The sequence below is a fragment of the Sorex fumeus genome, unplaced genomic scaffold (genome assembly GCF_029834395.1).
Source record: "Sorex fumeus unplaced genomic scaffold, SorFum_2.1 ptg000129l, whole genome shotgun sequence".
Taxonomy (NCBI): Eukaryota; Metazoa; Chordata; class Mammalia; order Eulipotyphla; family Soricidae; genus Sorex; species Sorex fumeus.
The window spans coordinates 16,756,799-16,783,894 of NW_026606186.1; the positions used below are offsets into that span (position 1 = coordinate 16,756,799).

Below are 27,096 nucleotides of genomic sequence, written 5' to 3' on the forward strand. Positions count from 1 at the left end.
GAAGATTATTAAGTTTTGCCTTGAACACTTGAATGTTTTCACAAAAACGTATTTCATTTTATTTTCCATTAAATTTAAAGCCCTTGATTTTAGAAATAATGCATTTATTATATACTATGTTATATTCATAATTTGCTCAACTATCATGTCCATGTCACTGTCCTCCCATTGTTAATCGATTTACTCAAGCGGGCCCAGTAATGTCTCCATTGTGACACTTGGCATATCATGAGCAAATTAAAAATGTAACTTCTTTTGAAACAGTGGACAGTGGATTGGAGCGATAGTACAGTGGATCAGGCACTTGTCTTGCCTGTTGTCAACTCAGGTTCAATCCCTGGTACCACATACAGTCCTGTGAGCACTGCTAAGAGTAATCGTGAGCAATCAGACAGCTAAAAGTAAGCCCTGAGCATAACTAGGTGTGACTCAAAAACAAAAGCAAAAAAAAGAAAATGTAAAGTGGCAAACAGATTGTATGGCAGGTTAATTTGACCTCTTAATAGCCTTATTTAATTAAATATAATTTGTGGATAGCCATTGGCTTCTACTTAGCTTAACAACTACCTTAAGAAGATAGCCATAAATAGGGGGTTATTTTATTTCTGTGGCTGAAGCGATAGCACAGCGGTAGGGTGTTCGCCTTACAAGCGGCCAACATGGCCAACCCGAGTTCGATTCCTCCGCCCCTCTCGGAGAGCCCGGCAAGCTACCGAGAGTATTCGATATGCCAAACACAGTAACAACAAAGTCTCCAATGGAGACATTACTGGGCCCGCTCGAGCAAATCGACGATCAACGAGGGCCTTTACCTTTACCTTTAGCTTTTTGACTTTATTGATAGAAATATATTGCTAAAATATTTTTATTTTAAATACTGACAAGAGGGGGTTGGAGGAATAGTTTAAGGTGGAAAAGTTGCGTGCTTGCATGCAGCCACCCCAGGTTCAATTGCTGACTCTCCATAGAAAAATTAACCAAACAAATATTGGTACCTTGATATTGGTATTTATGTGACTATGAAACTTCAAAAGTTGGGATGTTTTTCTGGTAATAAAGAAAATAAAGCAGCCAGCTCCTAAATTCAGAATAAAATTAAAAGGGTAGGTGAAAGAAAGGCCTTTGGTATTTGCAAAAATATCTCTGCCAGAAGTGATCCTGAGTGTGGAACCAGGAGTGAGCCCTGAGTACCACCAGTTGTGACCCTCCAAAAAATCTTAAATTAATCAACTGATTAATTAATATTGACAAAACCAACAAGGATACAAATTATCAGCAAACAGTATTCATAAAGTACACTCTGCAGGTTTCTCACAGTTGGCTCTAAGTGGCTCTTTCTTTTCATTCTCTTTATAAAACCAAGTTCCTTTCATCTGACACTGTTTTTTCAACCAATATTGAAAAACATGAACGATTCTTTAAAAAATGAAGGAAATAACTTTAGCATATCTCAGTTCAACCTAGCTTATCTCACTTTTTGACTTTTATTAAATATCTGGTATATTTTCATTTTTTGTGTTAAAATTCTTTTAGTAACTTAAAAAAGTAAAGACATGAATGACAAAGTCAGATTCTATACCAACGATGAAAGCCAAGGACAAGGCCCTCTGTCTAATTTGAATGATGCAATTCAAGTAAACCGTAGGAACAAAATCTGTTACAGAACAGCAAGAGAAGGCTAAAATTAGGACGCTGTTAATTTTAATTACAATAAGGACACTTAACTAACACAGAGCCACGTTCTTCAGTTTTTAAGTGTACAACATTTGAATGGCATGATGTACTACAGCAGAGTGCTAAAACTACATCCGTTTATGTCATTGACCTCCTGGGGAGGGAGCATATGGTTGCCTGATTGCAGCATATTAAGGAAGCCTTCTCATCTAGAAATGACATAGAGAGGAATTTCAAAGGATAAATAGGAAAAATTTTAAGGGGTTGATCTCCAGAAGTAGCAACAAAGGAATAACCAATACAGATGGCTTTGGGCCAGAGAGAGAGAGGAGGGAGAGAGGGAGAGAGAGACACAGAGAGAGAGAGAGTAAAGAGAAGGAGAGAGAGGAAGAGAAAGGAGGAAGAGAGAGAAAGAGAGGAGAAAGAGAGATGAAGAGAGAGGAGGAGGGAGAGAAGAGGAGAGAGAAGTAAAAAGAGAAGAGAGGAGATAGAAGAAGAGAGAAGAAGAGAGAAATGGAAAGGAGAGAGAGGAGAGAAAGAGGAGAGAAAAAAGAGGAGACAGAGAAGGAGAGAGAGGAGAAAGAGCTGTCCTCTCAGGGTACTCTTGAACTTGCCTTCTGAGCGGAAATAGCAGGGTTGAAGGAGCAAGAGGTGAGTCCAGGGCAGAGAAAGGACAAGAAGAAGACACAAAAGTATGCAAGACTTGAGATAGCAATGATCTTCTTGTCTGGATTCTTTTCATCAAAATCCACTTTCCTTATTCTGCCAAGACAGCCGTCCATTGCCTCACTTTTTGGCTCAATAATTTGATGGAAAAATTATCAACCATGCAGGGACTTTTGCCGAATGAAAAAAAAAAAAACTAGAGAAGTTAAGTCAATGTTTTTCAAGTAAAGGAGCCCCCAGTCTGTTTCTTCAACTTATGAGAGCAGTAATAAAAATAATGACAGCTTAATGGTCATGTATCATGTAACCACCACATTCCAGGCTCTGTGCTCCAGGGTTTGAAAATATGATTTTCTTTAATATTTGAGAAACACACACACACACACAAATCTACCAGGTTGGCAACACCACATATAGTTCATCAAACGGGAATGAAGGCCAAGGAAGGAAGGAAGGAAGGTAGCTACTCTCTGCCTAAAATGTCTACTCTTGGGGAAGGGGGGTCATAGCTTCCTTTCTGCTCAGCCTCTGACATGGGCTCCAGTCTCTGAAACACTCTGACCTCTGCCCACCACAGGTTTGGATGCCCCCAGTCAGATTGAGGTGAAAGATGTCACAGACAATACTGCCCTGATCACGTGGGTCAAGCCCCTGGCAGAAATCGATGGCATTGAGCTCGTCTATGGGATCAAAGATGTGCCTGGTGACCGCACCACCATCGATCTCACGCATGATGAGAACCAGTTCTCCATTGGGAAGCTGAAGCCAGACACAGAGTATGAGGTGTCTCTTATCTCCCGCAGAGCCGACATGTCCAGCACCCCAGCCAACGAGACCTTCACAACAGGTAAAGGGTAATACCCCCAGTGAGCGAGCCAAGAAGAAAGGGCTAGGAGACAGTCATTCTGTTCCACGTGGGGATGGCCGTAGAGCTCTTTTCATGGCAGAGATACTTTCTATTTCTTTAAAGAGTATCAAGAATTATTAATTAAATATACATATATGCTTTAAATAATGTTACAGAGCAGAAACAAAATTTTTGTAGACATGCAAGATGCCAGCCTGACATTCTCAAAGTTCTAATTAAAATAAAATTGAATACTTTAGTAACAGGATATGGAAATTATGGGAACTAAAGAGGCCTACAAGCCACTTAGCCTCTGACCTTTTTCAAAAATAACTTGAATATTCAATATCCAATATTCAATATCCAATATTCAATAAATAGTCCCGGGAGCGCAATGAACATTGTGTGAATTATTAGAAATACAGTCTATACAACAGAACAGTTATTGTACTTATAGAAAGTATATTGTACCTTAATACATACTTTAAAGTATATTATAAACATATTTTATACTTATATTATACTTATTATGTAAGATATATATACTTATATATACATATAAGCTCAGTTTATTTTTTCTGAGTTTCTATATAATTATATATAAAATTATATATATAAAATAAAAACAGTAACAATGATGGTCCTCATTCCTCTGACCCTAAAAGAGCTCCCAATATGACATCAGGCTACACTAGCACATGATAGGGATGAATGAAGACATTATTGACACCCACTCGAGCAAATCGATGAACAATGGGGTGATAATGATAGTGATAGTGATTCTATATAATTCTTTATTTGGGGGTAACAGTTTTCTCAAGCAGTGCTCTGAGTTCCTGGGTGCTACTCCCAGTAATAAAAGGGAGTAACAGGGTGGGGATCACCAGGGCTAATCCCAGCAGTGCTGGAGGTGGGATATGTAGTCATGGAGTTTGAATTTGGATACCAGAGCATGTGTGCCTCTGACCATTGAGCTATCTCCCAGATCCTATATAGTTCTTTTAGATCACATTATGGAAAGTAAAGAATAACTAAAACCATCAACCCCACCCATGGGTGGAGAAATGTGGAAAGTGTTATGGACAAATTGCCTGGTTAGAATTGTGCATCAGCAGTGACAACAGCAGGAAGTGGAGGTGATTTTGTCCTTTGTCTATAATGTTCAGTGGATTTTGCATCTCAATTTGAATATAAAAGACTGAGCTCTTGGGCTACTTGGCGTTCTCCATGCCAATGCTCCTTCCCCTCCCAAACAGGCCTGGATGCCCCCAGAAACCTGCGGCGTACCTCTCAGACAGACAACAGCATTACCTTGGAATGGAGGAATGTCAAAGCAAATGTGGACAGTTACAGAATCAAGTTTGCACCTATCGCTGGGGGTGACCACGCTGAGATTGAAATCCCCAAGAGCCAAGAAGCCACAACCAGAACTACACTCACTGGTAAGCACCATGTGTCTGACCCAGCTGGTCACAGCATAGAGCTTGTTCCCACTAGCCACCATCTAGACAGAGAACCAGTGATGTTCTCAGCTATTCCTGTCACTTGGGCTTTGGGGAGTCAGCCTATAGAACATTCTGGAAACAAAGAACTCATAGCCTCTGGGGAACCAACTCAGGGCTATTGTATGACCCTTGGAAAACCTTATGGTTTGGGGCATAATCTCTACCTGCACATTCTCTTTTTAGGTCTGAGGCCAGGAACTGAGTATGGAATTGGTGTATCAGCTGTGAAGGGGGACAAGGAGAGCGATCCTACCACTATAAATGCGGCCACAGGTGAGGCACTTCTGGACCCCCATCTTATCTGGGTTGACCCCCACAGATACTACCCAGGGGCAGAAATCTACTTTAAAAGCAACTGAAGATGCTCAGAGGAAAAAGGGAATTCTAGGCTCCTCTAGCCCACATGTCTGACTTTAAAAGAACATAAGCCTTCTGTCTCTAGAAGGTAGTAAAATAGAAAGTAAAATAGGAAATATATATTTCAGGGAAAGCTGAAACTAAACTGAAACTAGACTGCCCCATTCCCCCTTTCCTGCATCCTTGGCAATCACTGGTCCGTTTATCTCACAATGTTGTTATTTCAAGAACACTACATGAAAGGAATCATCCAGTATGTAACTTTTAGCATCACTTTTTCGTTGAACTACTCCTCTTGAAATACTTCCAAATAGTTTTTTTTAAATAGGTATGTATATTTCTAGTGCTTATATTTTTTAGTTTTTATTTTCCTCACTGTGAATTATAGGTTTAAATTTTTATAATTCATTCAAAGTTGTACATAAATTTACACAATTTATAATTTTACGACAGAATTTCATGACTATAACAGAATACTCACCACCAAAGTGTCCATTTCCCTCCACCATTGTCTCAGGTTCCCTCCTCAAGTACCCCTTGTCCCAAAAGTCCCCTTCTCATTGCCCCCCTCATCTCACTTGTGAGCGCCTTTTAAAGACTCTTTATTGGGGCTGGAGAGATAGCACAGTGGGTAGGGTGTTTGCCTTGCATGCAGCCGACCCGGATTCAATTGCCAGCATCCCATATGGTCCCCTGAGCAGTGCCAGGAGTAACTCCTGAGTGCGGAGCCAGGAGTAACCCCTGTGCATCGCCAGGTGTGACCCAAAAAGCAAGAAAGAAAGAAAGAAAGAAAGAAAGAAAGAAAGAAAGAAAGAAAGAAAGAAAGAAAGAAAGAAAGAAAGACTCTTTATTGAGTAACATTTCATAAGGTGGATAGTACTGAACCTTATTATTTTTTGTCTTTCAAAAGCTCCACTATTCACACACCACTGCTTTTTCCAAGGGTTCAAAACTGAGACTTCTGCCTGAAGCTACATAGTCCCGCTAGGGCATTGTAGCCAAGACTTGCAGCCAGCAGCAACACACTCAAATATGTTTTCCTCCCAGATCTGGATGCACCCAAGGACCTTCGGGTTTCTGAAACTTCAGAGACCAGCCTGAACCTGCTCTGGAAAGCGCCACTGGCCAAGTTTGACCATTACCGTCTCAACTATAGCCTTCCAGGAGGACAGCCCATGGAAGTGCAGCTCCCCAGAGACGTTACCTCCTACGTCCTGAAAGATCTGGAGCCCGGGAAGGAATATAGCATCCTCCTAAAGGCAGAGAAAGGCAGACACAGAAGCAAGCCAGCACGTGTGAAGGCCTCCACAGGTGAGCTCAGCCCCTGATCCTTTCAGATCCTCTGCTGATTGGAGGGGTTAGAGGGTTAATTAGTCAAGTTATTTTTGCAGGAGAATACCAATTGGAAGACGGGATCTTTCTGTACTTAAGCTGTCTCTACTTGTCACTTGGAAAGAGTAACTTACTTATTTTCTTTTCCTCTTATGGAACCAATAGAACCATCAAATTTCTTTGATATGCCATTGATCCATTTAAAAATATTTCTTCTTAGGATAACTTCAAGCCTAAAGGTTTTGTTTTGTCTGTCTTTTTCTTTCCAGCTATTAGTATTTTGTACTTTTCATACTCAAATATTTCTTGATTTTCTTCCTCTGAACTTAGCCTTGACAATTTACTTTTTTGTTTCATTTTGCTTCAAAATAACTGCAACATTGATTATAGTTCATTGATCATTTTCCACTAATTGCTTTTATTCCAGATCCTCTTGTCCCCTTCAGTTCCCTGCAGAGTGGTATTTGTTCCCTTGGAGCCTTCAACAGGACCTTTTACATTTTTCTTCTCTTTTAGTTATTAATAGCTGAGCTCCTGAACCCAGGAAAGCTCCATTCTGGTCTCTATGGTCACTTCCATCCCAATTATACTCCCTTCTGTACCTTATGCCATGTTTTTTTTCCAGGGGCTAAATGGAAAGCAACCAGAAAAATATATGTTCTTTTTGTGTAAAAAAAAAAGCACATTTAATTTAATTTGTGGCCACCAAATATTTATACCTAAAACTGTTCATTCTATCAAATTTTATAAGTAACATTTTCTAGGTTTAATTGCATTAGTAAGTGTTAATTAAGCACCCACTGCATATATGAGAGCATGCTGGTATTAGAAGAACTTTTGAGTCACATTCTTAGCATTATTGTTTGGACTAGTGGTTATCTGCTTATGGTTCTTGGAAAAGATGACATACTAAAAGTGTCTCACAGAGCTCAGTCTTGGAAAAGAAGTAACTGGAGGATTCTGGAATAGCCAGAAATTGTCACAGCAGAGATCATTCCTCAGTGAATCAGAAAAAGAGTAGAATAGGCATATTTTAAAATTCCTTAAAGATTCATAGTCAATGCATGCATGCGCCTGCTTATAACAGAACCCAATTTCAAATCGCAAGCTATTGAGGTGGGCTTGAAGGTGTTTTCTTCTCTCATACAATACAAGTTGAATTTAAGTAATTAAGGGATGGTGTTGTCATTCCAGATTGTTTGGAATCCAAATTGGTTTAGTTTCCTTTTCTCTTTCCATGACCACTATTTTTTATTACTTGACTTCATTCTCAAAGATCACCTCAATATCATAATATGACTGATGTGGAACAGTCCTTACACCTGCGATCTAGACAGCACAGAGGAGGAAGAAAAATAACCAAGAAGAAGAACTTCTCCATGAATCTTTCAGGAAAATTCAATGATTTTTCTCATTTTATTGGCCACTCGTAGATAACAGTGAGTCTAGGAAAAGTTATCTTCAACTGAGCCTATTGCTGCCCACCTAAAGTTTGGTTGTTTGTAAGAAAGAAGAACAGTGGTGGGTTGGTGATTGACGTATTTGCTAGATAAAGAGCAGCCTTCTGGGTAAAATTTAAAGTCAACTCAGAAGGTCAATTCTCTTGACTTTGTGCCAGGACTGCTTCTCACTCAGCTATAAAATGACCACGAGTAATTTGGAAGGGTGGCTGAAGCATGGATTAGGGAGGGGAGAATCAAATTAGGAAGAGATAAATATACAGTCAATATTTGAATATTCAGTCTTTAGAATATTATTATTTGAAGCCAGATCAATAGTCCAGTGGGTAGGGCATTTGTCTTGCACATGACAGATCCAGGTTTAATCTTCGCCATCCCATATGGTCCCCCTAAGCACCACCAGGAGTCATCTTTGAGCACAGATCAAGGAGTAAGCCCTGAAAGCCCTGAGCACCACCAGGGACGACCCTGGTCCCAAAACAAATATATATATATATATATATATTAATATAAAATGTGAAGTGATAAAAAATAAATATAAAAAACTAGTTCTTCTTCCTTTTCCTTTCTGTTTTTTCTCCTTTTATTCTTCCTCCTCTTCTTTTTTATCCTTTCTCCTTCTCCATCTTTCTCCTCCCTCCCTCTTTTTCTCTCTCCTTATCTCCATTTTTCTATAAGTTTGACAAATTCTGTATCAAAGAAATATTCCTTCCTCTACTTCAGGCATTTCATCTTCTGATTACAAAACCCCCAAGCCCCCATCTCCAGATGTGAAGCCCTAGAACTCAGTCACTCAAGAAGATGAAAGATTTTGAGTAAAAGAAGGACTGCAATTATTATTTCTTTAGCTGAGAGTTTTGTCATCCAGAGGATCATGAATTTCATCGACCCATCCATGCTTCCCTTACGCTGTTCTAGAGAAATCATATTGTATATTTAAAGGCAGTATTCATTACAGGAAAATTGTGCCATATTCCCTGCATTGGCTCTTTCTCTTCTATATTTTGTATTTCTCTTTGACTCATTCTTTCTCTAGAACTATTTTATATTATTGAAGATGAGATGGGGGTTTCTTTCTTCTCCAGAATTCTGTCTTCCCAAGACTCCAACATATGCTCAATTTCTAACAGCCTATAGTTGAGCTCTATTCTAAGTGTGACTCAGGTCTATGTTTGCAAGGAATTCCCTGTTTACGACACCAATACAGCACTCTACTTGCTAAATCTGGGGACACAGCAAGATGAACAAAACGATAATCTGGGAAAAGGGGAGAATACAAATGGAAGGAATTTGGGATTTTTTCATGTATATTTAGGAGACAAAAAAGACTATTAGGGAGCACAGGAAGAGGAAGCATCTCAGATGACTGATGTCATAATGGTATGAGAAAAAAAGAGAATGTGGAAAAGGGGGAGTCACTGGGTGAAAAACTATGTGGTGATAGGTCTTGAAAACACAAAAAGGGACCTAGATTCAAAGCTCAGGAGAAAAGAATTCCCATTTCACATCACTGATTCTTCACAGTAGAAATCTACAAAAAGACCCTCATTATCTATGGGTTTTACAGAGAAGGCGGGGAATAAGTAGCTCCAAAGCATTTTTTCCCAGGGAATTTCAGAGCTCAAGCCATGGAATTGGGCCAACATACAAGTCTTTCCCTTAATGCAGCACCAAATTAAAAGTATGCATGACCTAGCAGCAGAGCATGTCTGTGAGCTGCAAGGCCCTGAAGAATATGGCCTTTCTTCTCTAGCTCTCATTCTACTGACATGGATCCTCTTGCTCCTCTTACCATGGTCACCTTAGCCCTCTCACTATTAAATACCCAGAGTGTTTCTATATTAGGGTCTTTGCACATGCTATTTCTATTGCCTAGCAACTACTTGCTTCCCAGTTTTTCCCCTATCATCTCCCTATCTCACTGGGCTCTTGTCATCTGAAACAAAGGACTTCTATGACCACCAAACCAAAATGGAAAATGGTCATTCCATTCCAGCTGCTCCTTTCATGCTTCTCTAGAGCCCCTCATGGCAATTACTAGGTCTTACATGTTCCGTAGTTCATTTATCTATTTGTGGCCTACTAACCAGAAAGGAAAGGTTTTAGTCTCCTCCATCAGGGCTACAGCCCTAGTGTTGTAAGAGTACACAAAGACCACAGTTACTCCAGAAATAAATAGTATTTCCATGGACTCCTCTGGTATTTTCCCTATATTTCTGCATTAGCAACTCAAATTCTCCCCATTAGCATTTCTGAGGAAGGGAAGAATGTCATTCCTGAAAGTGTTCAATTAAACTTAACATAGATAGGAAAGGAAAGCAAGAAAGAAATTAGGTAAGATAGGAGAGAGGGAAATAGGGAATGAAGATGAAAGAAGGAAGAAATGGCAGAAGGGAGGAAGAACATAAAGAGTTAGGGGAGAAAGGGAGGAAAGAGAAAAGGAAAGTACTAATCCTATTACCACTGAATAAAAATTAGGGTGAGTCAAATGTCTCTCTCATCCACCCCCTCTCTGCATTTGCATTCTGATAAACTAAGTGAAGTACTGCTTAAGCTAAATGCTATGCATTTGTCGTAAGCAGTAAGGGTCATAAAGCAGGGCAATCATAAAGAAATACAGATCAGCAAAACAATTTTTCATCCAGCAAGATTCCACAGTGACATCCAGACATTCCCATGGCTTTGGGAAGCAGAGAGGTAAAATTTAGGTTTTAGCCACAGCTGGGAATAATACAGAACATTCAGCTCTGATTTGCCATTTTGATTATTTCATGGAGCAAATCAAAATGTATTCAAATATTTATCCATCCAACAAATATTTAGTTCTTACTGACGATGGGCGAGGCATTGCTGAGATACAGAATATAGAAGAGAAAGACACATTTCCTCCTTTCAAGGAAATTATGTTGCCACAAGAAAGAGAGCCCCAAATCAAAGGTGTTAGAATCAAACTTGTCTACCTAAGAAGGAAGTGACAGAAAGTTATGGGAGCACAGGGTAGTTACCCATCCAAGATCTGAGCAAAGAAAATTAAGGATGTAAGAAAAGTCTTTTTGGAAAAGGTGATTCTTGGTCAATATTTAAAAAAAAAAAAAGAAAAGGACTTAGGAAATAGAGAAAAAGTAACAATATTTCCAATAGAGAAGTGGCATACAAAAAATCAGAAGGGATGTAGCAGCCTAGTTGGGTGGACACAGGTTGCCTGCTATATGCTGAGCTTGTGAGAGCAGGTGCAAGGTTGCAGATATCAGCACTATCAACAAAGAGTGATGGCTCTCTTACAAAGGGTCTTGGACTTCATTTTTCACACTAAAATTCATCGAAAAGTTTTCAGACAGATTAAAGTTTCTAGCTGCCATTTTATTATCACTGAATAAGTTCAAAATGATTTTTTTTATCTACTCTTTGATTGTTTGGAGTCCTAAGACTTGACTCTCACTATCTCTGGCTGTGTAAGAATTGCTCTCATCAATGTACAGTATAAGGGAATTCCTCCTCCAGCAGCCCTTAGTCAATTCTATCCATATGGGGGTGAAATCTAAAGCTTGCAAGTTGGCACTGTCAGAAATTCCTCCAGAACAGCTGGGGAATTGATCATGAAAGCTCAAATAAAAGGAGGGATTTCGAAATTCAGATTTCCCAGGCTCCCTGACATTATCCAAAGGGTAGATGCCAGCAAACAGCTGTTGAAAAAAAGACAACAGTCTTTTCATCAAGAAATACTGAGACATTCCATGTGGAGCTCCACAGGGGAAACCCTGGGCTCCCAGGGCAGCAAGCTCACCAGTATGGAAAACTTATTTACCCTCCCCACCCTCCCACCTCAGCTGTTGTCTGCTGTATTTCTATTTGATTGTCCCCTGTTGTCATTCTTAGGCCTCTCCCTTTCATGGGTTCCTTTCATTCAATATTACCCATTGAACTTGCTTGTGGTTCTTGTATCTGACTTGTGCTTATGGTAGGATCAGAGAGGGCTACCAAGAGCATCCTCTTCAGAAACAGTCACTACCCTGCAACATTTAGCTCTAACCTGATGCGTTTTCTTGACCTGCCTACTAAAACTTAGAATTTACAATGAGTGGAAGAATCATCATCGTGAGTTTCTGCTGAGCAACAAGCAGTATGTGGTGTGGTAATTACTCTACCAAATAAATAGCAGTGTAGTGTGACAGGGCACAAAGTATGTCCTTTTAAGCAGTGCTAAAGGTTATCAATTGCATGTTCAAGTTAGAAGCCTGCCTTCATGCACACATAGGGCTCATTACTAGCAACAGCCAATGAAAGGGGGAATAAAGAAACAAACAACTTATTCTTTTATTGGAATTCAAGGCAGCGCTTATTCTGTTGTTCACAGGATCCATTTCTAGAGAAAATGCTTTCTTCCCAGGTCATACAAAGTCCTCTTGAACCCACTTTTTTGTATTTTTTTTAAAGACGGACTTGAAGAGAAAGGTTGTTCTCATCAAGAAGGAATATGTTCCAATGTGGATATCCTCATCTCCTCTCTCCATTATTCTTAAAGTAATAGCTTGATTGATAACCATCAGCACTAGCTAAGTAGCTCTCACAACAGAAATTGAGAAGTAGTTTGAAAATAGTTACCTGAAGAGAAGAGAAAGAGAGGTTAATTCCCATAAAATGACATTGTCAGCTAAGTTCTTGATAAGGGGTCTTGACAGCATAAAAGAGCAAAAACAAGAAAATGGACTAAGAAGTGAGTTGATGAGTCAGAATGATTAACTTCCTGCAGCAGTAGCTTGGCTGACTCTGCTTTTTTTTCCCACTATCAGTCTTTTCTTTTTAATGCATGCCATTTTATTAATTAAATAATTAATTTTTCATTTTTAAATGTTCTTTTTATTTAAAACAGCATGATTTACAATACTATTGATAATAGGGTTTCATGCATATTTAATCACAGTGAGATTTATAGTTACAAAGTTTTTCATGATTTGGATGTCAGTCACACCATGTTCCAACACCTGTTCCTTCATTAGTGTTCATTTCCCACCACCAATGTCCCCAGTTTCCCTCCTGCCCCCACCCGTCTGCCTCTATGGTAGACACTTTTTAATTTTTTTTAATTATTATTGAATCACTGTGGGATACAGTTGCTAAATTTTCATGATTGAGTTTCAGTCATATAATGAGCAAGCACCCATCCATCCACCAGCGTACATTTTTCACCACCAATATCCCCATATCCCTCCCGCCACCCCCACCTGACTCCACCCCCTGCCTTTATATTAGACAATTTCCTTCTTACTCTCTCTCTACTTTCAGGCAGTATGGTTTGCAGTACAGATACTGAGAGGCCATCACGTTTGGACTTTTATCTACTTTCAGCACATATCTCCCATCCCAAGCGATCTCTCCAACCGTCACTGACTTAGTGATCCCTTCTCTATCTCAATTGTATGGTAGGCACTTTTCTTCTCTCTCTCTCTCTCTCTCTTCCTCTTTCTCTCTCCCTCTCTCTCTTTTCCTCTCTTTCTCTTCCTTACTCCCTCTCTCCCTCTCCCTCTCTCTTTCTCTCTCTCCCTCTCTCCATCTCTCTCTCTCTCTCTAAATTTTAACCCTGTTTGAAAGGAAAAACTTCGTGCACAGCCACAACTGCTCATAAAGGTGGTATGATTGAGTTCAGTTGTTCTTAAATCCCAAAGTCAAGGAAAATATTGTGTCAGAGTTGATATTCCTGGGCTCCTACAGGCAAATGGATGAGGATATAGGACCTTGTATTCCCCAAACTAAATACATGTCTTGCATTTTGAAGAGCTTTCTCATGAGGTGCATGTTTTTGCATCTAAGAACAGCCATGGGGCATTAGATATGAATTCCAAGATATGAATTTGGGTTATATGAGAAACCCACAGAGTATAGTTCAAGATCAGGTGTCGTAAACACTTTCTTAAGGGGGCCAAATAGTAAATATTTCAGATTTTTCAGGCCATATGGTTTCTGTTGTTGTAAGATGTAAGCAGTCATCAGCAAGGCATAAGTGAACTCAATGGCTGTGTGCCAATAAAACTAAATCCACTACACCAGAATTTGAATATCATATATTCACATGTCTTCTTCTTCTCTGAGTTTTATTCCCAGCATTCAAAACTAGATATATTGTTGTTAGTTGGCTCATTACAAAATAGTCAGCAGGCAGGCCAGATTTGGCCAATAAGTGACTTCGTCTGTGAACCTCTATTCCAAATCAAATGAGGATTTTAAAGACTGTAAACTTTGCCAATATGAATCAATTACGAAGAATGTTCCCCAGGACTTGGAAACGTCTGAATTAAGTAGTTTCTTGAAAGGATATCTTCAATTCCATTGAAATAAAAAATTGCTCAAGTTAGAAGCCTGCCTTCATGCACAAATAGTGCTCATTACCAGCAACAGCCAATGAAAGGCATAAATAAATAAAGAAATAGTTTGTTCTTTTATAGGATTTCAAGGCAGTGCTTATTCTGTTGTTCACAGGATTCATTTCTAGAGAAAATGCTTTCTTCCCAGGTCTTACAAAGTCCTCTTAAGCCTAGTTCTGGGCAGATTATCACCTTGTAGGCATATCCAGACAAGTGTGTTTTTATTGTATTTTGTGTGTTCCTGAGATGAATGTTGAGGGCACATTCTATTTTAATTGAGCTTAATAAGGTCTGTTTCTCTCAGGGCCATTGAAGGACAGTTTTGTAAAGACCCATGGCCTCCCTCAAGGCTGTCTAACTGTGTTCGTTTATCTTTGATCTTTACTGAAGTTTTTTTTTTGTAAACTTATGTGAGCCCAGAAAACTCACAAAACATCCCAAGATAAAGAAACTGCAAAACAGACCTTTCGCTGGAGACTGAAACAGCACGAAAAGGAAAGGAATCTATGAGAAGCCAATTTTCTCAAAATTCAGTTGGCCAAATTTACAGACAGCACAAACAAAAAAATACCAAGAATAGCCTAGGCTGTTTCATATGATCTAAGTTCATGACAAGGTGATTTCCAAAATGGAAATGGAAACCCAAAGCATTATGTACCTAGGCATGAAGAACCTCCCAGATCCATAGGATACTGGCCCAAAGGAAAATACCATCATCCAAAGACAGACTCCAATTTACTTCTAGGTAAAATTAGTCTGACATTGATTTTTCTGTTGGTGTTTTGATGGTGATAGCCATGCTCAAGGAATTGGTGAGTGAAATCCTCATGCAAACTGGGGCAGAAAGTTGACCATTTCTAGGTGCTCAGAAGGAAAGCATTCTTGAGGAATAGTTTGACTGATCCTATCTCTGTCATTATTCAGACCACATCCCTGAATTGGAAAACCTCACCGTGACCGAGGTTGGCTGGGATGGCCTAAAACTCCACTGGACCACAGCTGATCGAGCCTATGAGCACTTTGTCATTCAAGTGCAGGAAACCAGTGGGGTGGAGGCAGCTCAGAACATCACAGTCCCTGGGAACCTCCAGAATGTGGACATCCCTGGCCTCAAGGCTGCCACCCCTTATAGGGTGACTCTCTATGGGGTGACCCGGGGCTCTAGGACACCAGTACTCTCTGCTGAGGCCTCCACAGGTACCTCTTACTTTCCTATCTCTAGATTCTGTTTTTTGGGACAGAAAATTGATCAGACAAAACTAATTTATTCATGAACTTCTTCTGCCCCAGGTAATAACACTCTGGGATTCAGTAATAGACTACACAACTCCAAAGGGCAGCTTCTCTCTGAATCAAACTTTTTGGAGTTGTGCAGAGTCCAGCCTGGGGACTATACACAAAGGCCCAAAGGGAAGGGCCCTTTACTCTTATCAACAGTTTACTCTGATAAAAAGAAGTTAAGATCCTTTATGTAAAAAGGGAGGATAATAAGTGACCCCCCTCTTATTTTCTAGAGGTTAGAGGAATTTCTTAATAAAGTAACAAAGGGAACTGGAAAGATAGTACAGCCGGTAGGGCATTTGCCTTGCACACGGTCAACCAGGGTTCGATCCCCAACATCCCATATGGTCCCTGAGCAACACCAGGAGGAATTCCTGAGTGCAGAGCCAGGAGCAGTTCCTAGGCATCACTGGGTGTAATTCAAATAAATAAATAAATAAATAAATAAATACATTTTTAAACAGCAACAAAGTATTTTTTCTAACCCACATTTATTCTATTTCTAAATTTAGGAAGATGCATGATTCATGTTTATCACATTTGTAGGTAATATAGAGACTGCCTTGTGTAACAGATGTCCTGGACCTGGTGCAATGTGATCATTAAACTGGTTCTTTGTCCTCCTCCAGGGAAAACTCCCAGTTTGGGAGAAGCCATCGTGTCCGAGGTGGGCTGGGATGCCCTCACACTCAACTGGACAGCTCCCGAAGGGGCATTTGAGCACTTTCTCATTGAGGTGCAGGAGAGAGACACAGTAGAGGCAGCTCAGAACCTCACAGTCCCAGGAGGACTGAGGTCCATGGACTTGCCTGGGCTCAAAGCAGCAACACATTATAGAGTCTCCATCTGTGGGGTCGCTCAGGACTTCAGCACAACCCCTGTCTCAGTTGAAGTCTTGACAGGTATTCTAGACTTAGTTTGCTTCCTTCCATTATGTCTTCTCAGGGGGATTTTCCCTGCTAGAAACTGGGTCCATTCCTGACATGTGGGGGAAATACCAGTGACTCATCATCCTTGCTTCTATCTAAGTGCGATATCCCAAATTTGAACATGCTCTAGTCATAGTACGGTGTGAATTTTTTTAAAGATTACACCTCCTCTTCCTTTGCAAGAGAGAGAGGGAAATTTTCTTCCAAAGTACAGTTATTTATTCATTAAAATGATTTCAGTTGTATATCTAAAAGGTTGGAAAGCACAATCTGCACACAGAAAGGAAGAGAAAAAATTAAAGGAGGGAGCGAAGAAGGGAGGGAGAGGAAGGAAGGAAGGAAGGAAGGAAGGAAGGAAGGAAGGAAGGAAGGGAAGAGAAAGAAAAAGAAAGAAAAAGAAAGAAAGAAAGAAAGAAAGAAAGAAAGAAAGAAAGAAAGAAAGAAAGATCTGAGTTCATTTTAAGAACCCACCAAGAAATTTTTTCAAATTCCAATTTTCATGTCAAGAACAAAAATCGTAAACACTTTCTAGAACCATCTTTCATTCCCCATCGCTGAATAAAAAGCCCTGATAATGCCAACCATAAGAGCATACTCAATCCTATTCTAAATCATGCATCAGTAATCACATCTTTATACCCCGCCTCTTAGTCAAAATGCTATCTCATCAGGGTGCAGTTGACCTTTCTCATAACTTGGCAACTCTGTCTTCTTATCTAGAGGAGGTTCCAGATCTAGAAAACCTTACAGTAACTGAGGTTAGCTGGGATATCCTCATGCTGGACTGGACTTCCCCAGATGGGATCTATGAACAGTTTGTCATTGAGGTTCAGGAAACAGAGCAAGATGAAGATGTCCACAGGCTCCTAGTGCCTGGCAGCCTACATTCAGTGGAGATCCCAGGACTGCGGGCTGGCACCCGTTACACAATCACCCTGCATGGCGAGGTCAGGGGTCGCAGCTCTCGACCCCTTGCTGTGGAGGCTATCACAGGTATATCAACCTCCCAGATGAGGGATGTGACTCAACTGGTCTTTGATCAAAATAGCAACATAACCACAGGGTGGGAATAGTGTCCTCTCCCAATGTTGTTGACAAACAACATGCCTACAAGTGCCTACTGAGAAGGTCTGGATTGCAAATCCACCTTCCTGCTGAGTAACATTGAGTTCATTAATTTACATCCAAGAGCTTCTTTTCTCATCTTAACCCACAGATGCTAACCCTTATAGCCCATCAGGAGGCATAAATGAGATCATGAAGGAAAGTGCTACTATGCATCCACCCTGTAGAATGAACAGCAAACAGCAAAGTTTTCCAGTGAGCAATAGAACATCATTAAAAAATTACATAAACAAGAAGTTCAATAATTAAGTCAAGATTAAGGTCAGAACTTTCTGAAGAGACCTTATAAGTAGCCACATGGGTCCTGGCTGCCTGCCACCCAATTCCTAGGCACCTATCTGTGGAATAAACTTGGGAGCAGCTTGCCCTTGCCCAGTCTTTCTCCTTCCCAGCTCCTCCAAGCTGAGACATGTCTAAGAAAGAGCAATTAGAATTGATGTCAATATTCTCACTCAGTATGGTGAGAAAAATAAAAATTGAACTGAATTTGTCCCCTGAAAATCTATCTCACTCCATCTGGAAAAGGAAATTCTGTGCTGCTCATGAGGTTTCTAGAAATGCTTTTTAAAGGAACTATGAAGAAATAAGCCAACACTTAAATAGTAAGATTTTTATCCTGGGTCCCAAACCCAGACTCCCCTTTCTAAACGCTGTATTTAATACCTTTAATACCATCCAACTGACCTAATTCAAAATCAACTGAAGGGGATTTTGCTTTATGTATTTTTGTTTTGTTGGTTTTTTGTTTGTTTTTGCTTCCTGGTAGCAAATAATCTTTTTCCTTGTTTGAAACTACATATTCCCAATCAGAAAGTTGTTGCTGTAATCCACTTAAACTAACTGGGCTAATATTGCCCTGCATTTCCAAAAATAGCTTCCAGTAAACATATGCAGAAGGCACCTTTGAGACACATGTGGTCCAAGTATAGGAAGCTAAGGATCTGAATTTCCAGTTTACAAACTTATATTTATGATTGCAGAACACAAAAGAGATCTTACCAAGAACCCAGGAGGCGATGGGCAGCTGATCTCGGTGAGCTAGAAATGAGAAAATGAGAAGGGGCCACCTGTACCCAGTTCTTTCCTAAAAACATCTGATTGATGTGGGACTCAGTTTAAAAGCATTCCTTCCAATATCAGTTCATGCTCAAACTCCCAGTGCTCTGAATCCCAGCAGGCCTGGAGAAAAGTATCTTATCTCTTTATTTGTGGCTCAAGTGCCTGCAACTATTTTTTCTCTTTTAATCCATGATCCCTGCAGTCTGGTAAAAAAAAAAATAAGAACTGAAAGATGGCATTTAACCCAGAGCAGCCATCCACTCACACTGGGTTTTTCTAGCTCTGAATGCAAACCTCCTGAACCAGCAAAAATAACCACATTGAATTTACTCCTTACATTATGGAAAAATTAAGAATAGGACCTGCTCTGTACCCTTTCCTAAGCAAAACATAATCACTTGTAATGAACAGCAGGCCTCTTCTTTCCCACCAAGGTCCTTCATGCCATAGCTATTCTCATTCAGACACAAAGTACCAGCAGAAAGAGGTGGAAGGGAAATAACCAAACTGGAGAATAGTACAGAAAAGCCCAAAGAAACCAACTGTTTGTCAGAACCTGGGTTAGTATGTCCCCAAGAGAAATTATCTCTTCGTTAGGACCAGTAAGGCCATTAAGTAAGTGATTCTTAAGTGTTCATGGGCATTATCTAAAAAAATCTATTCTTGTTAACCTCTCAAACTTCACTCTGTGTCAGAAAGACTGTGCAGGGAGGTTTTCTAAATATTATTGCACTAACACATGATCCAAAGAAATGGGATGACCAAGTCCACCTAAAGACGAGGAGAGGAAGACTCATTGATAAGTGAGGTGATACGCTGAAGATTTTACCAAATACTGGTATTGCCATTCTAACCAAGGTTCATCTACCTCTAGAGCCTATAGTTTCCCTGACATGACTCCCTCCCTTACCTCTTCCACATGCCACTAGATACTGGTGCTGCATGATCAGCCTTCTCCCCATGATTTTGAAGTAGCCCTGAGGGTATCTCTATTTCAAGGCTAAATGGTCCTCCTTTCTGACCATTTTCATCTCAAAAGAGAGCTGTGAACAGCTGTGACCACACAGGAAATGCCCACAGATCAAGGATGATCACTGAGTTCCAATATTTTCATTCACCATTTTTCTCTTCTATAGAACGGGGCTATAAGATATATGATTCTCTCAGGGAGGGGTTACTGGACTGACCAATACCTCTCTGTCCTTCTTCAGAGGAGCTCCCCCAGCTGGGAGACTTAGCTGTGACAGAGGTTGGCTGGGATGGCCTCAAACTCCACTGGACCGCAGCTGACCAAGCCTATGAGCACTTTGTCATTCAGGTGCAGGAGGCCAACCATGTTGAGGAGACTCGGAACTTCACAGTACCTGGTAGCCTCCAGGATGTGGACATCCCAGGTCTCAAGGCTGCCACCCCTTATAGGGTTACTCTCTACGGGGTGATCCGGGACTCTAGGACACCAGCACTCTCTGCTGAGGCCTTCACAGGTACCTCCCTCTGTATGTCCATGTCCTGTCCCCAAGACTCACTGCTTCCCTTGAAGAGATCACACCGGGTGTGTGCTTCCCTCCTGTCTGAACCGTTTCATGTTCCCCTTAGCTGCTGACCTTGCATGCCCAAGATGCTTTCCTGTGGGCTGTAGCTTGGTCCAGATGCATTTGGCCTCCAGCATGAATAAATGATAACAGTTTTCAACTTTTCTACCCTCCAGCTTCCCAAATTCCTTTGTCTGGTTCCACCAACCCAACCACTCTAACTGTTGAACAATGGCTTTCTGTTTCAGGGGTCAGCCTGACAGTTTGAATTCTTTTCTCCAGTGCTCTGAGACCCATGTGAGTTCTGATGGAGCACAGATTCTTGTTTTTAGAGAGCCTCCTTCATAGAAAAGATGCTTGATCATCCTGAATCCCTCCAGGGTATGCACTACAGGTGCTTGCATTTAAGAAATGTTTCTTTTAAATGCACTGAGTGGAATAAGAAAACTGAATTTCCATCCTCCAGGCACTACTCTCAGAGATACCGAGTCATTGTTAGAATATCACATTAACAATAGACACAGCCCCTTTCACTCGCACCCCCTACACACAAAATTAAAAGAAAGAAAGAAAGAAAGAAAGAAAGAAAGAAAGAAAGAAAGAAAGAAAGAGAGAAAGAGAAAGAGAAAGAGAAAGAGAAAGAGAGAAAGAAAGCACAATTATGACTGGAGTCATGAGCAAAGAAAGATACATTCATTACCAGGACACACAGCATTTGGAGCAAGGAATGTCCCAAGCTCTGAAGGTCAGAGATAGGATACCCTTTTGCTCTTAAAATTAAGACTTATTCCCTGGGGGTAAGCTTTTGTCTGGCACCTTCTCAGGCCAGAGGTGTGTTTTCCACTGCAGGGACAAGGTCCCTGTGGTTCCCAGGAGCCTGGCCCTTCCTCTAATTGCTCTGCAAAGGGTTTCTTCCTGCTATAACTCCCAGTGTTTGATGCTCAGGCTGGCTGTGGTGCTTCATTTTGTATCTTCCTAGCCCCTTCTTAGCTATTTACTGTGGCTGCATTTCCATGCCCCCTGAATGTGCTGGCTGACTGGCAGAAACCTAACTCCACATCTTAGCTTCCACTGTGGCAGTGACTCATGCCGAGCTCTCAATTTTATTTATCTAAACAGCAAATGTAGGCAACAGCTTCCTGACCTGTAAAGACTTAGAAAGAGGAGCAGAGGCCGCTCTGCTGGGGCCACGGTTTTTTCAGTCTGCCCACTTTATACCAGAGAAATCATCCACCACATCTGGGTTTCAGTGTAGACCTTGTGGTTTGGGGTCCTTAGTAGTTGTATGGGCTTGTTTTCTTCTTTGATGAAAGCAACATTCTTGCTTCTGCAATGCTGGTCTGTGGGGAGGCAGAACCTAAATTCCATCTGCTCTGTGGCTCACCAAATCTCTTGAGTTAGGAAGGCATCTCCCTTCCTCACTACCAAGTTGCCACTAGCATTCCCAGTCTGCCTCTGCCAGCCTTTGGCGTGCTTCATTCCTGTTGCCAGGAAAAGCATTGGTAGGACCACCTGCAAGCACAAATGGCACTTCTTGACTACACAGAGTCACCTGGCTGTCTTGGCTTGACTCTATTAGTTGGCAAAGCAATAGTCATTTTGTTGGCCCACATAGAGGTTGTTAAGGGAAGACAGGCTCTTTTAATAGAATATAAGCATAGTTAGCCCAGATTTGACTGAGGTAGAACGTATACCAATAATTGCAATGACTAGGTGTCAGTTCCTTTGATATCACATAGTCAGAAGCCTCGGGGTATCTCCTTGGTAGGGTCATGGCACCAGAATTATTTAGTCTTCATTGGACTAGAAGGAAGCATCAACCAGAAGGATGCCTACAGGAGGAATACAACTGATCTGGGTCTCCTGAGTGCAATTATGAAGACTGAAGTTGTCTTTTGGTTGATAGCCAGCAACCCTGAGGTAGGGAGAGCTCCTGGAAACCTTGAGAATCAAAAACACAGTTAATATGCCCACTGTGTTTGCTCAACCTGTTTTTCACAGTCAGGCTCTCCATCAGGCAGAGAAGTGAAATTACCTCTCCTCCCCCCCGCCCCACCCCCCTCCCTGCCCACTCTCCTTGTGTGTTTCTCTTAACCATGCTCCCTTCTCTCCCATTGGCACTGGATTGGCAATTCTTCTTCATTCCACCATAACCCTGAATGCTCAGATGTTTTTTCCCAGATACGGTCCTATTAACAACCTTCACCTTCATTTCAACCCAAATAATTGACACCGATGTCTTTGTTTCTTCTCCCCTGCCCCTCCTTTACAGCTGGAGAACCAGAAATCAGAAACATAGAGGTTTCTGACATAACTCCTGACAGCTTCAATCTCTCCTGGACAGCGACAGATGGCGCCTTTGAGACTTTTACCATTGAAATTATTGATTCCAATAGGTTCCTGAAGACACTGGAATATAATATCTCTGGTGCTGAACGGACTGCCCACATCTCTGGGCTCCGCCCTAATAATGATTTTATTGTCTACCTCTCTGGACTCACTCCCAACATCGGGACCAAAACCATCACCACCACAGCCACCACAGGTACAAGTGTGTCCTCCATCTCTAACACCCTCTTCACAGACTCTTCTTTGCAGGATGAACTTATTCCCCTTCCATGGAGATATGCTCAAGCCATAGCATATTAACTCCTACAGGATGCCGAGATGGAACAAGAGTTAACAGATCTCTCTTCCAACAGCAGCGCAGATAGCAAATCCCATAAAGGTTTTGTCACATAAAAGTTTTATCACATGAAGTTTTCATCACTTGATTTATTACTGACCAAGGCATTTGAACCTTAAAATGTGCTTTGGTCTAGATCATGATATGAAAACTGGAGTATTCTTTAGTAGCTAAGAAAGCCCCCCAAAGGAGGGTTGTCCTTGACTTGGAAAGACATCTACATCAAAGAGTTTTCCAAAACAATTACATTTTGTGTTATGCTAGTGTCTTGTCTTCATAGTGCTTTTGGTATTTTAATACCCCCCAAATATCACAGTGATTAAATAAAATTGTCATAGTGCTATTGTCAGACACAGTAACAACAAAGTCTCCAATGGAGACGTTACTGGGCCCGCTCGAGTGCTATTGTATTTGTTTCAGCCATGAAAAGGCAGGGATTTCTTACCAGATGAATGGAGGGGAAAATCATGCTTCCAATCACATCCCTCTCTAATTTTAAAGCAAACTTTAGGGAAAAAAGATCAGAACATGTATACTCTCTCTCTCTCCCTCTCTCTCTCTCTCTTGCCTCCATAATAATTTATGGTAGGTGAAAAATAAGAACAAAAGTTCTTTTTTAAATTTTGAATATGGTAAACAAGCATAAATTATATTGGTAAATATAATTGGTAAATTATATTTTACTTTAAATTTATGATGCCTGTGCCATTCATAATACGTGAGATGATCGCTGGCAGGCAATAAAATTGATTCCTTGTGAATTTAGTAAAAAAAGTTTTGACCTCTCAAAAGGTGCATGCTTAGCATCTCTTGGTCACTGCCTTTTCTTTTTTTTTAATTAAAATAATTCTATTTAGAAAAATGTAAGGAGATGGAGTGAGAAAGAGTACATCACAGGTTGTGATGCAGAGCTTGGTCTTGACATCATAAATTTAAAAATAAAATGTGACTGGTAGAATAAGCACAGGAGAATCTATTCTTGTGTTTCACAAAATAGAGAGCCATATTCTTCGAGAGTCAAGAAATGGGGGAGTGTTATCATATCAAAGTGATCTATCCTAAGTCAGCCATGATTGAGAGAGAATCTATTCTCATTCTATATGAGACTGCAGATTGCTGTTAAGAGTAGAACATAGAAAGGGCTGAGCTCCGATAATCTAATTCTTCTCTCAGCCAGATTCAATATCACAAAAATTTTCCCAGTGGTGGGGGTGGGGGTGGAAATTGCCAGCTCTATGTGTTTATTTCACATGATTCAAATTGGCTTTCAACAAAGGGCAGGCCTCTTTATAAGACGGCAAAGCCTAAACTTTTATGGATTTAGTCTCGTGTGCTTTGATTTTGGATTGCTGTTTTTCATTGATACACTTTGATGTTTTTCTTCTTGCTTTAGTAGCTGAGCCTCTCCTTAGTCACTTCACAGTCTCAAATGTGACCTGGGACAGTGTGACTCTCACGTGGAAAGCTCAGGACTCCACCTTTGATAGCTTTCTTATAGAAGTTAGGAACTCTGACCACCCCCAGGAGACGGTGGTGCGTTCTGTGCCTGCAGTATTCCACAGCCTTGTCATCAGCAACCTCAAAGCTTCTTCTAATTACACTGCCCACCTCCATGGGCTGATTGGTGGGCAGCGTGCTCAGACCTTGATGGTCCAAGCAACCACAGGTATTTCCCATTCTGGGTTCTTCTTTCTTGATTGCACTTCCTTTGAAGAATGCTCTGAAAACCACCCTACCCATCTTTTTATTCTCTTAGTTTCTTCAGGTCTGACTCAAATACAAATAATTCACCCAAATTGGAATGATTACGCTTAAGAAAAAGCTTTTGATACCAATGAAAGGATGTCAGTGTCAACCTCTTTGTCCTAGACATCCACTCACATGTGCATTTTGCTGTTTATCTGTGTGGAGTTAACCTGACTTGCTTCGGTTGAATTTATAAACAGTGCTTTTGTCTGATCTTGAGTAAGCCTTTCCAGTTCCACCAATTTTCATCTGCCTGTGGTCTTTCTAACCAAAGTTTGCCTGTGTCATATTCCAAGAGGTGTGTGCATGCGATTTCAGTTTCTTAGTCGGAATGATTTATCTTCCTCTCTACCAAGATTTTAAATAAGGGTGCCATCAGCATGCAAAATAAAGACCCCACTACATACCTCAAGAACCACATGTAAAGACCTTGAGGTTCTGTTTTATTTGTTTTGAGACTTATATTTTCCTGCATTCCCTACAAATATAGGCTCTTTCTTGGCATTGCCTCTAAGCATGTTTTGATAGTCATTGTCACTGTGTGAATTTTCCTCTAATCCATCATCTTGTTCAAGTGTCTTTGTATGTTATGAACATTCAGAGCTTTACAGTGTTGCTTTCCCGAAACAGCCAGCCCTTATTGTGTTAGAGGACTGAAAGTAGTGAGAGAAAAATGTGTCTTTTTGCATGAAACACTGACTATATAATAGCCCTAACTACCCTTCTCTTGCTTTGTTTTGTCTTGCTACTCATTTTCAGCTTGTGTGTGCACTCTAGGACTGAATTGGAGACAGCTCTGACCTTAAGAAACTAGCCTCATTCTACATGGTATTCAACATGAATTGGTACTGCCCAATTCTGACTGTACATGAGAAGAGTCTTCACATTCATTCTTAATTCAGGAGATTGCTTCCACAGTAAATTATAGGGAAAGCACAAGCAGAGACCCTCTTGAAGGATTTTACCTTTGGTGTGGTTAGGATAATTTGCCAATGCTGTGGCTGAAAATGATAGCACCATTAGCTTCTCAAACTAATTGCTAAGTAGAAAATGCCACACTATTACTTATGGCTATATTCTAGTCCAGAGCCAGATGCTTTGGGGACTTGAAGACTTTATGGCATGGAATTATGCTACTCAATTGCCCAGTTAGATTTTTTTTCCAAATAAACCCCTTATTTTTCCAAAAACAGGAGCTTTAACAAAAACAACTCCCATATCCTTAAAAGATACAGTCTTCTTCTCCTAACCCTAAATACTGATCTCAATATTCAATGTCTCAATTCTTAAGACTGCTTTTTCTCTAAAATATTGTCTGAACCGAATTTATTTTAGTGATAATGCTGAGGGGGGGGCAAAAAGGTACACTTAGTAAATAAATCTATATTCATCCTAGTTAAAACTAGCATTATAGGTGTGGGGAGATAGTACAACAGGGCATTTATGCTTGGCATGGGTTCAATTCCAGGCACCATATGGTCCCAAGCATTGTAGGGTATAACCCTGGAGGCCTCTAAGCACTGTCACGTATTTTTCTGAAGCCCCCAGTGTCATGGGATGGCCCAGATTTCCTGGCACTGAAGGGCCTGAGCAGCATTGAAGCCTCAGAACTTTGTGCTCAATCTACAACCTGGTTGGCTGAGAATCACCTGTGTGCCCCTGGATCCTTGAGCATTGCTAGGGAGGCTCACAAAGTAAATGAAAATTAAAACTAAATCAAGTAGTGGATATTTCCTTAATTAAATATGAGTTTTTCTCCTCAGTATCTATGCTTTAAGAAACCAACCATAGACCTATAACCTCAGTGACAACCATTCACCTCTCCAGGTTATCCAATAAGTGAATCTCCTAATTCAAAAACATGATGCCTAACTTCAAGTTTCTTTGAACTTTATCATGTATCAGGCATTTCTTGTTTTGTTTTGCGACCACACCCTGCATTTATCGTTCAGGATTTATTCCTGGCTCTGTGTCAGGTATGTCAGATGACCCTCTTGGTGGGGCTTGGAGAACCATATGGTGTACTGGGGATTGATCTCAGGTCAGCCACTTGCAAGTCAAGCATTCTGGATACTGTATTATCTCTTCAGTCCTTAGACATTTTTAATGGAAGCCATTTACTTTATGGTATTAAAATAGGATGGATATTTTCCTATGGTGCTCTTATTTGGGTTTATAAATACTCCAGAGAATTTTGCTTCTATGAATAGTATCCTTTAATTTGTAGAATTCAAGTAGATCAAAAGAAAAATAAAGTAGCATTTTCTAAGGCATTCTCAGTGGAACACCAACTCTTTAAAATGTTCCAGTAATATTTCTTGAATAGCCTACCCATTGATCAAGAAGTTTATGAAGTGTGAGAACATAGAAAATTAAGTAGATTTTTTTTGCCAGACCTGTGTTTGAGAATCTAAAGTACTAGTCTGCTTCATGAGTATCTAGGTAAGATAGAATATTCAGAGTCTATAATACATACTTCACCATGAAGCTGTATTTCCTTGGAATATCTTATGGAGCTTGTATCCCATTAAAAGCCTT

At 40.5% G+C, this 27,096-nt stretch overlaps 1 protein-coding gene across 1 annotated transcript in view; it reads left to right on the top strand.

Moving 5' to 3' along the window:
* TNC (tenascin C) overlaps window positions 1-27,096 on the top strand; it is a 70,931-nt gene that overhangs the window by 12,595 nt on the left and 31,240 nt on the right. The window contains exons 6-15 of the mRNA XM_056138702.1: window positions 2,918-3,187; window positions 4,444-4,629; window positions 4,876-4,965; window positions 6,097-6,360; window positions 15,125-15,397; window positions 16,111-16,383; window positions 17,131-17,403; window positions 19,806-20,078; window positions 22,399-22,671; window positions 24,206-24,478. Of these exons, the coding sequence (XP_055994677.1) occupies window positions 2,918-3,187; window positions 4,444-4,629; window positions 4,876-4,965; window positions 6,097-6,360; window positions 15,125-15,397; window positions 16,111-16,383; window positions 17,131-17,403; window positions 19,806-20,078; window positions 22,399-22,671; window positions 24,206-24,478 (2,448 nt within the window). The remainder of the gene's footprint in view (window positions 1-2,917; window positions 3,188-4,443; window positions 4,630-4,875; window positions 4,966-6,096; window positions 6,361-15,124; window positions 15,398-16,110; window positions 16,384-17,130; window positions 17,404-19,805; window positions 20,079-22,398; window positions 22,672-24,205; window positions 24,479-27,096) is intronic.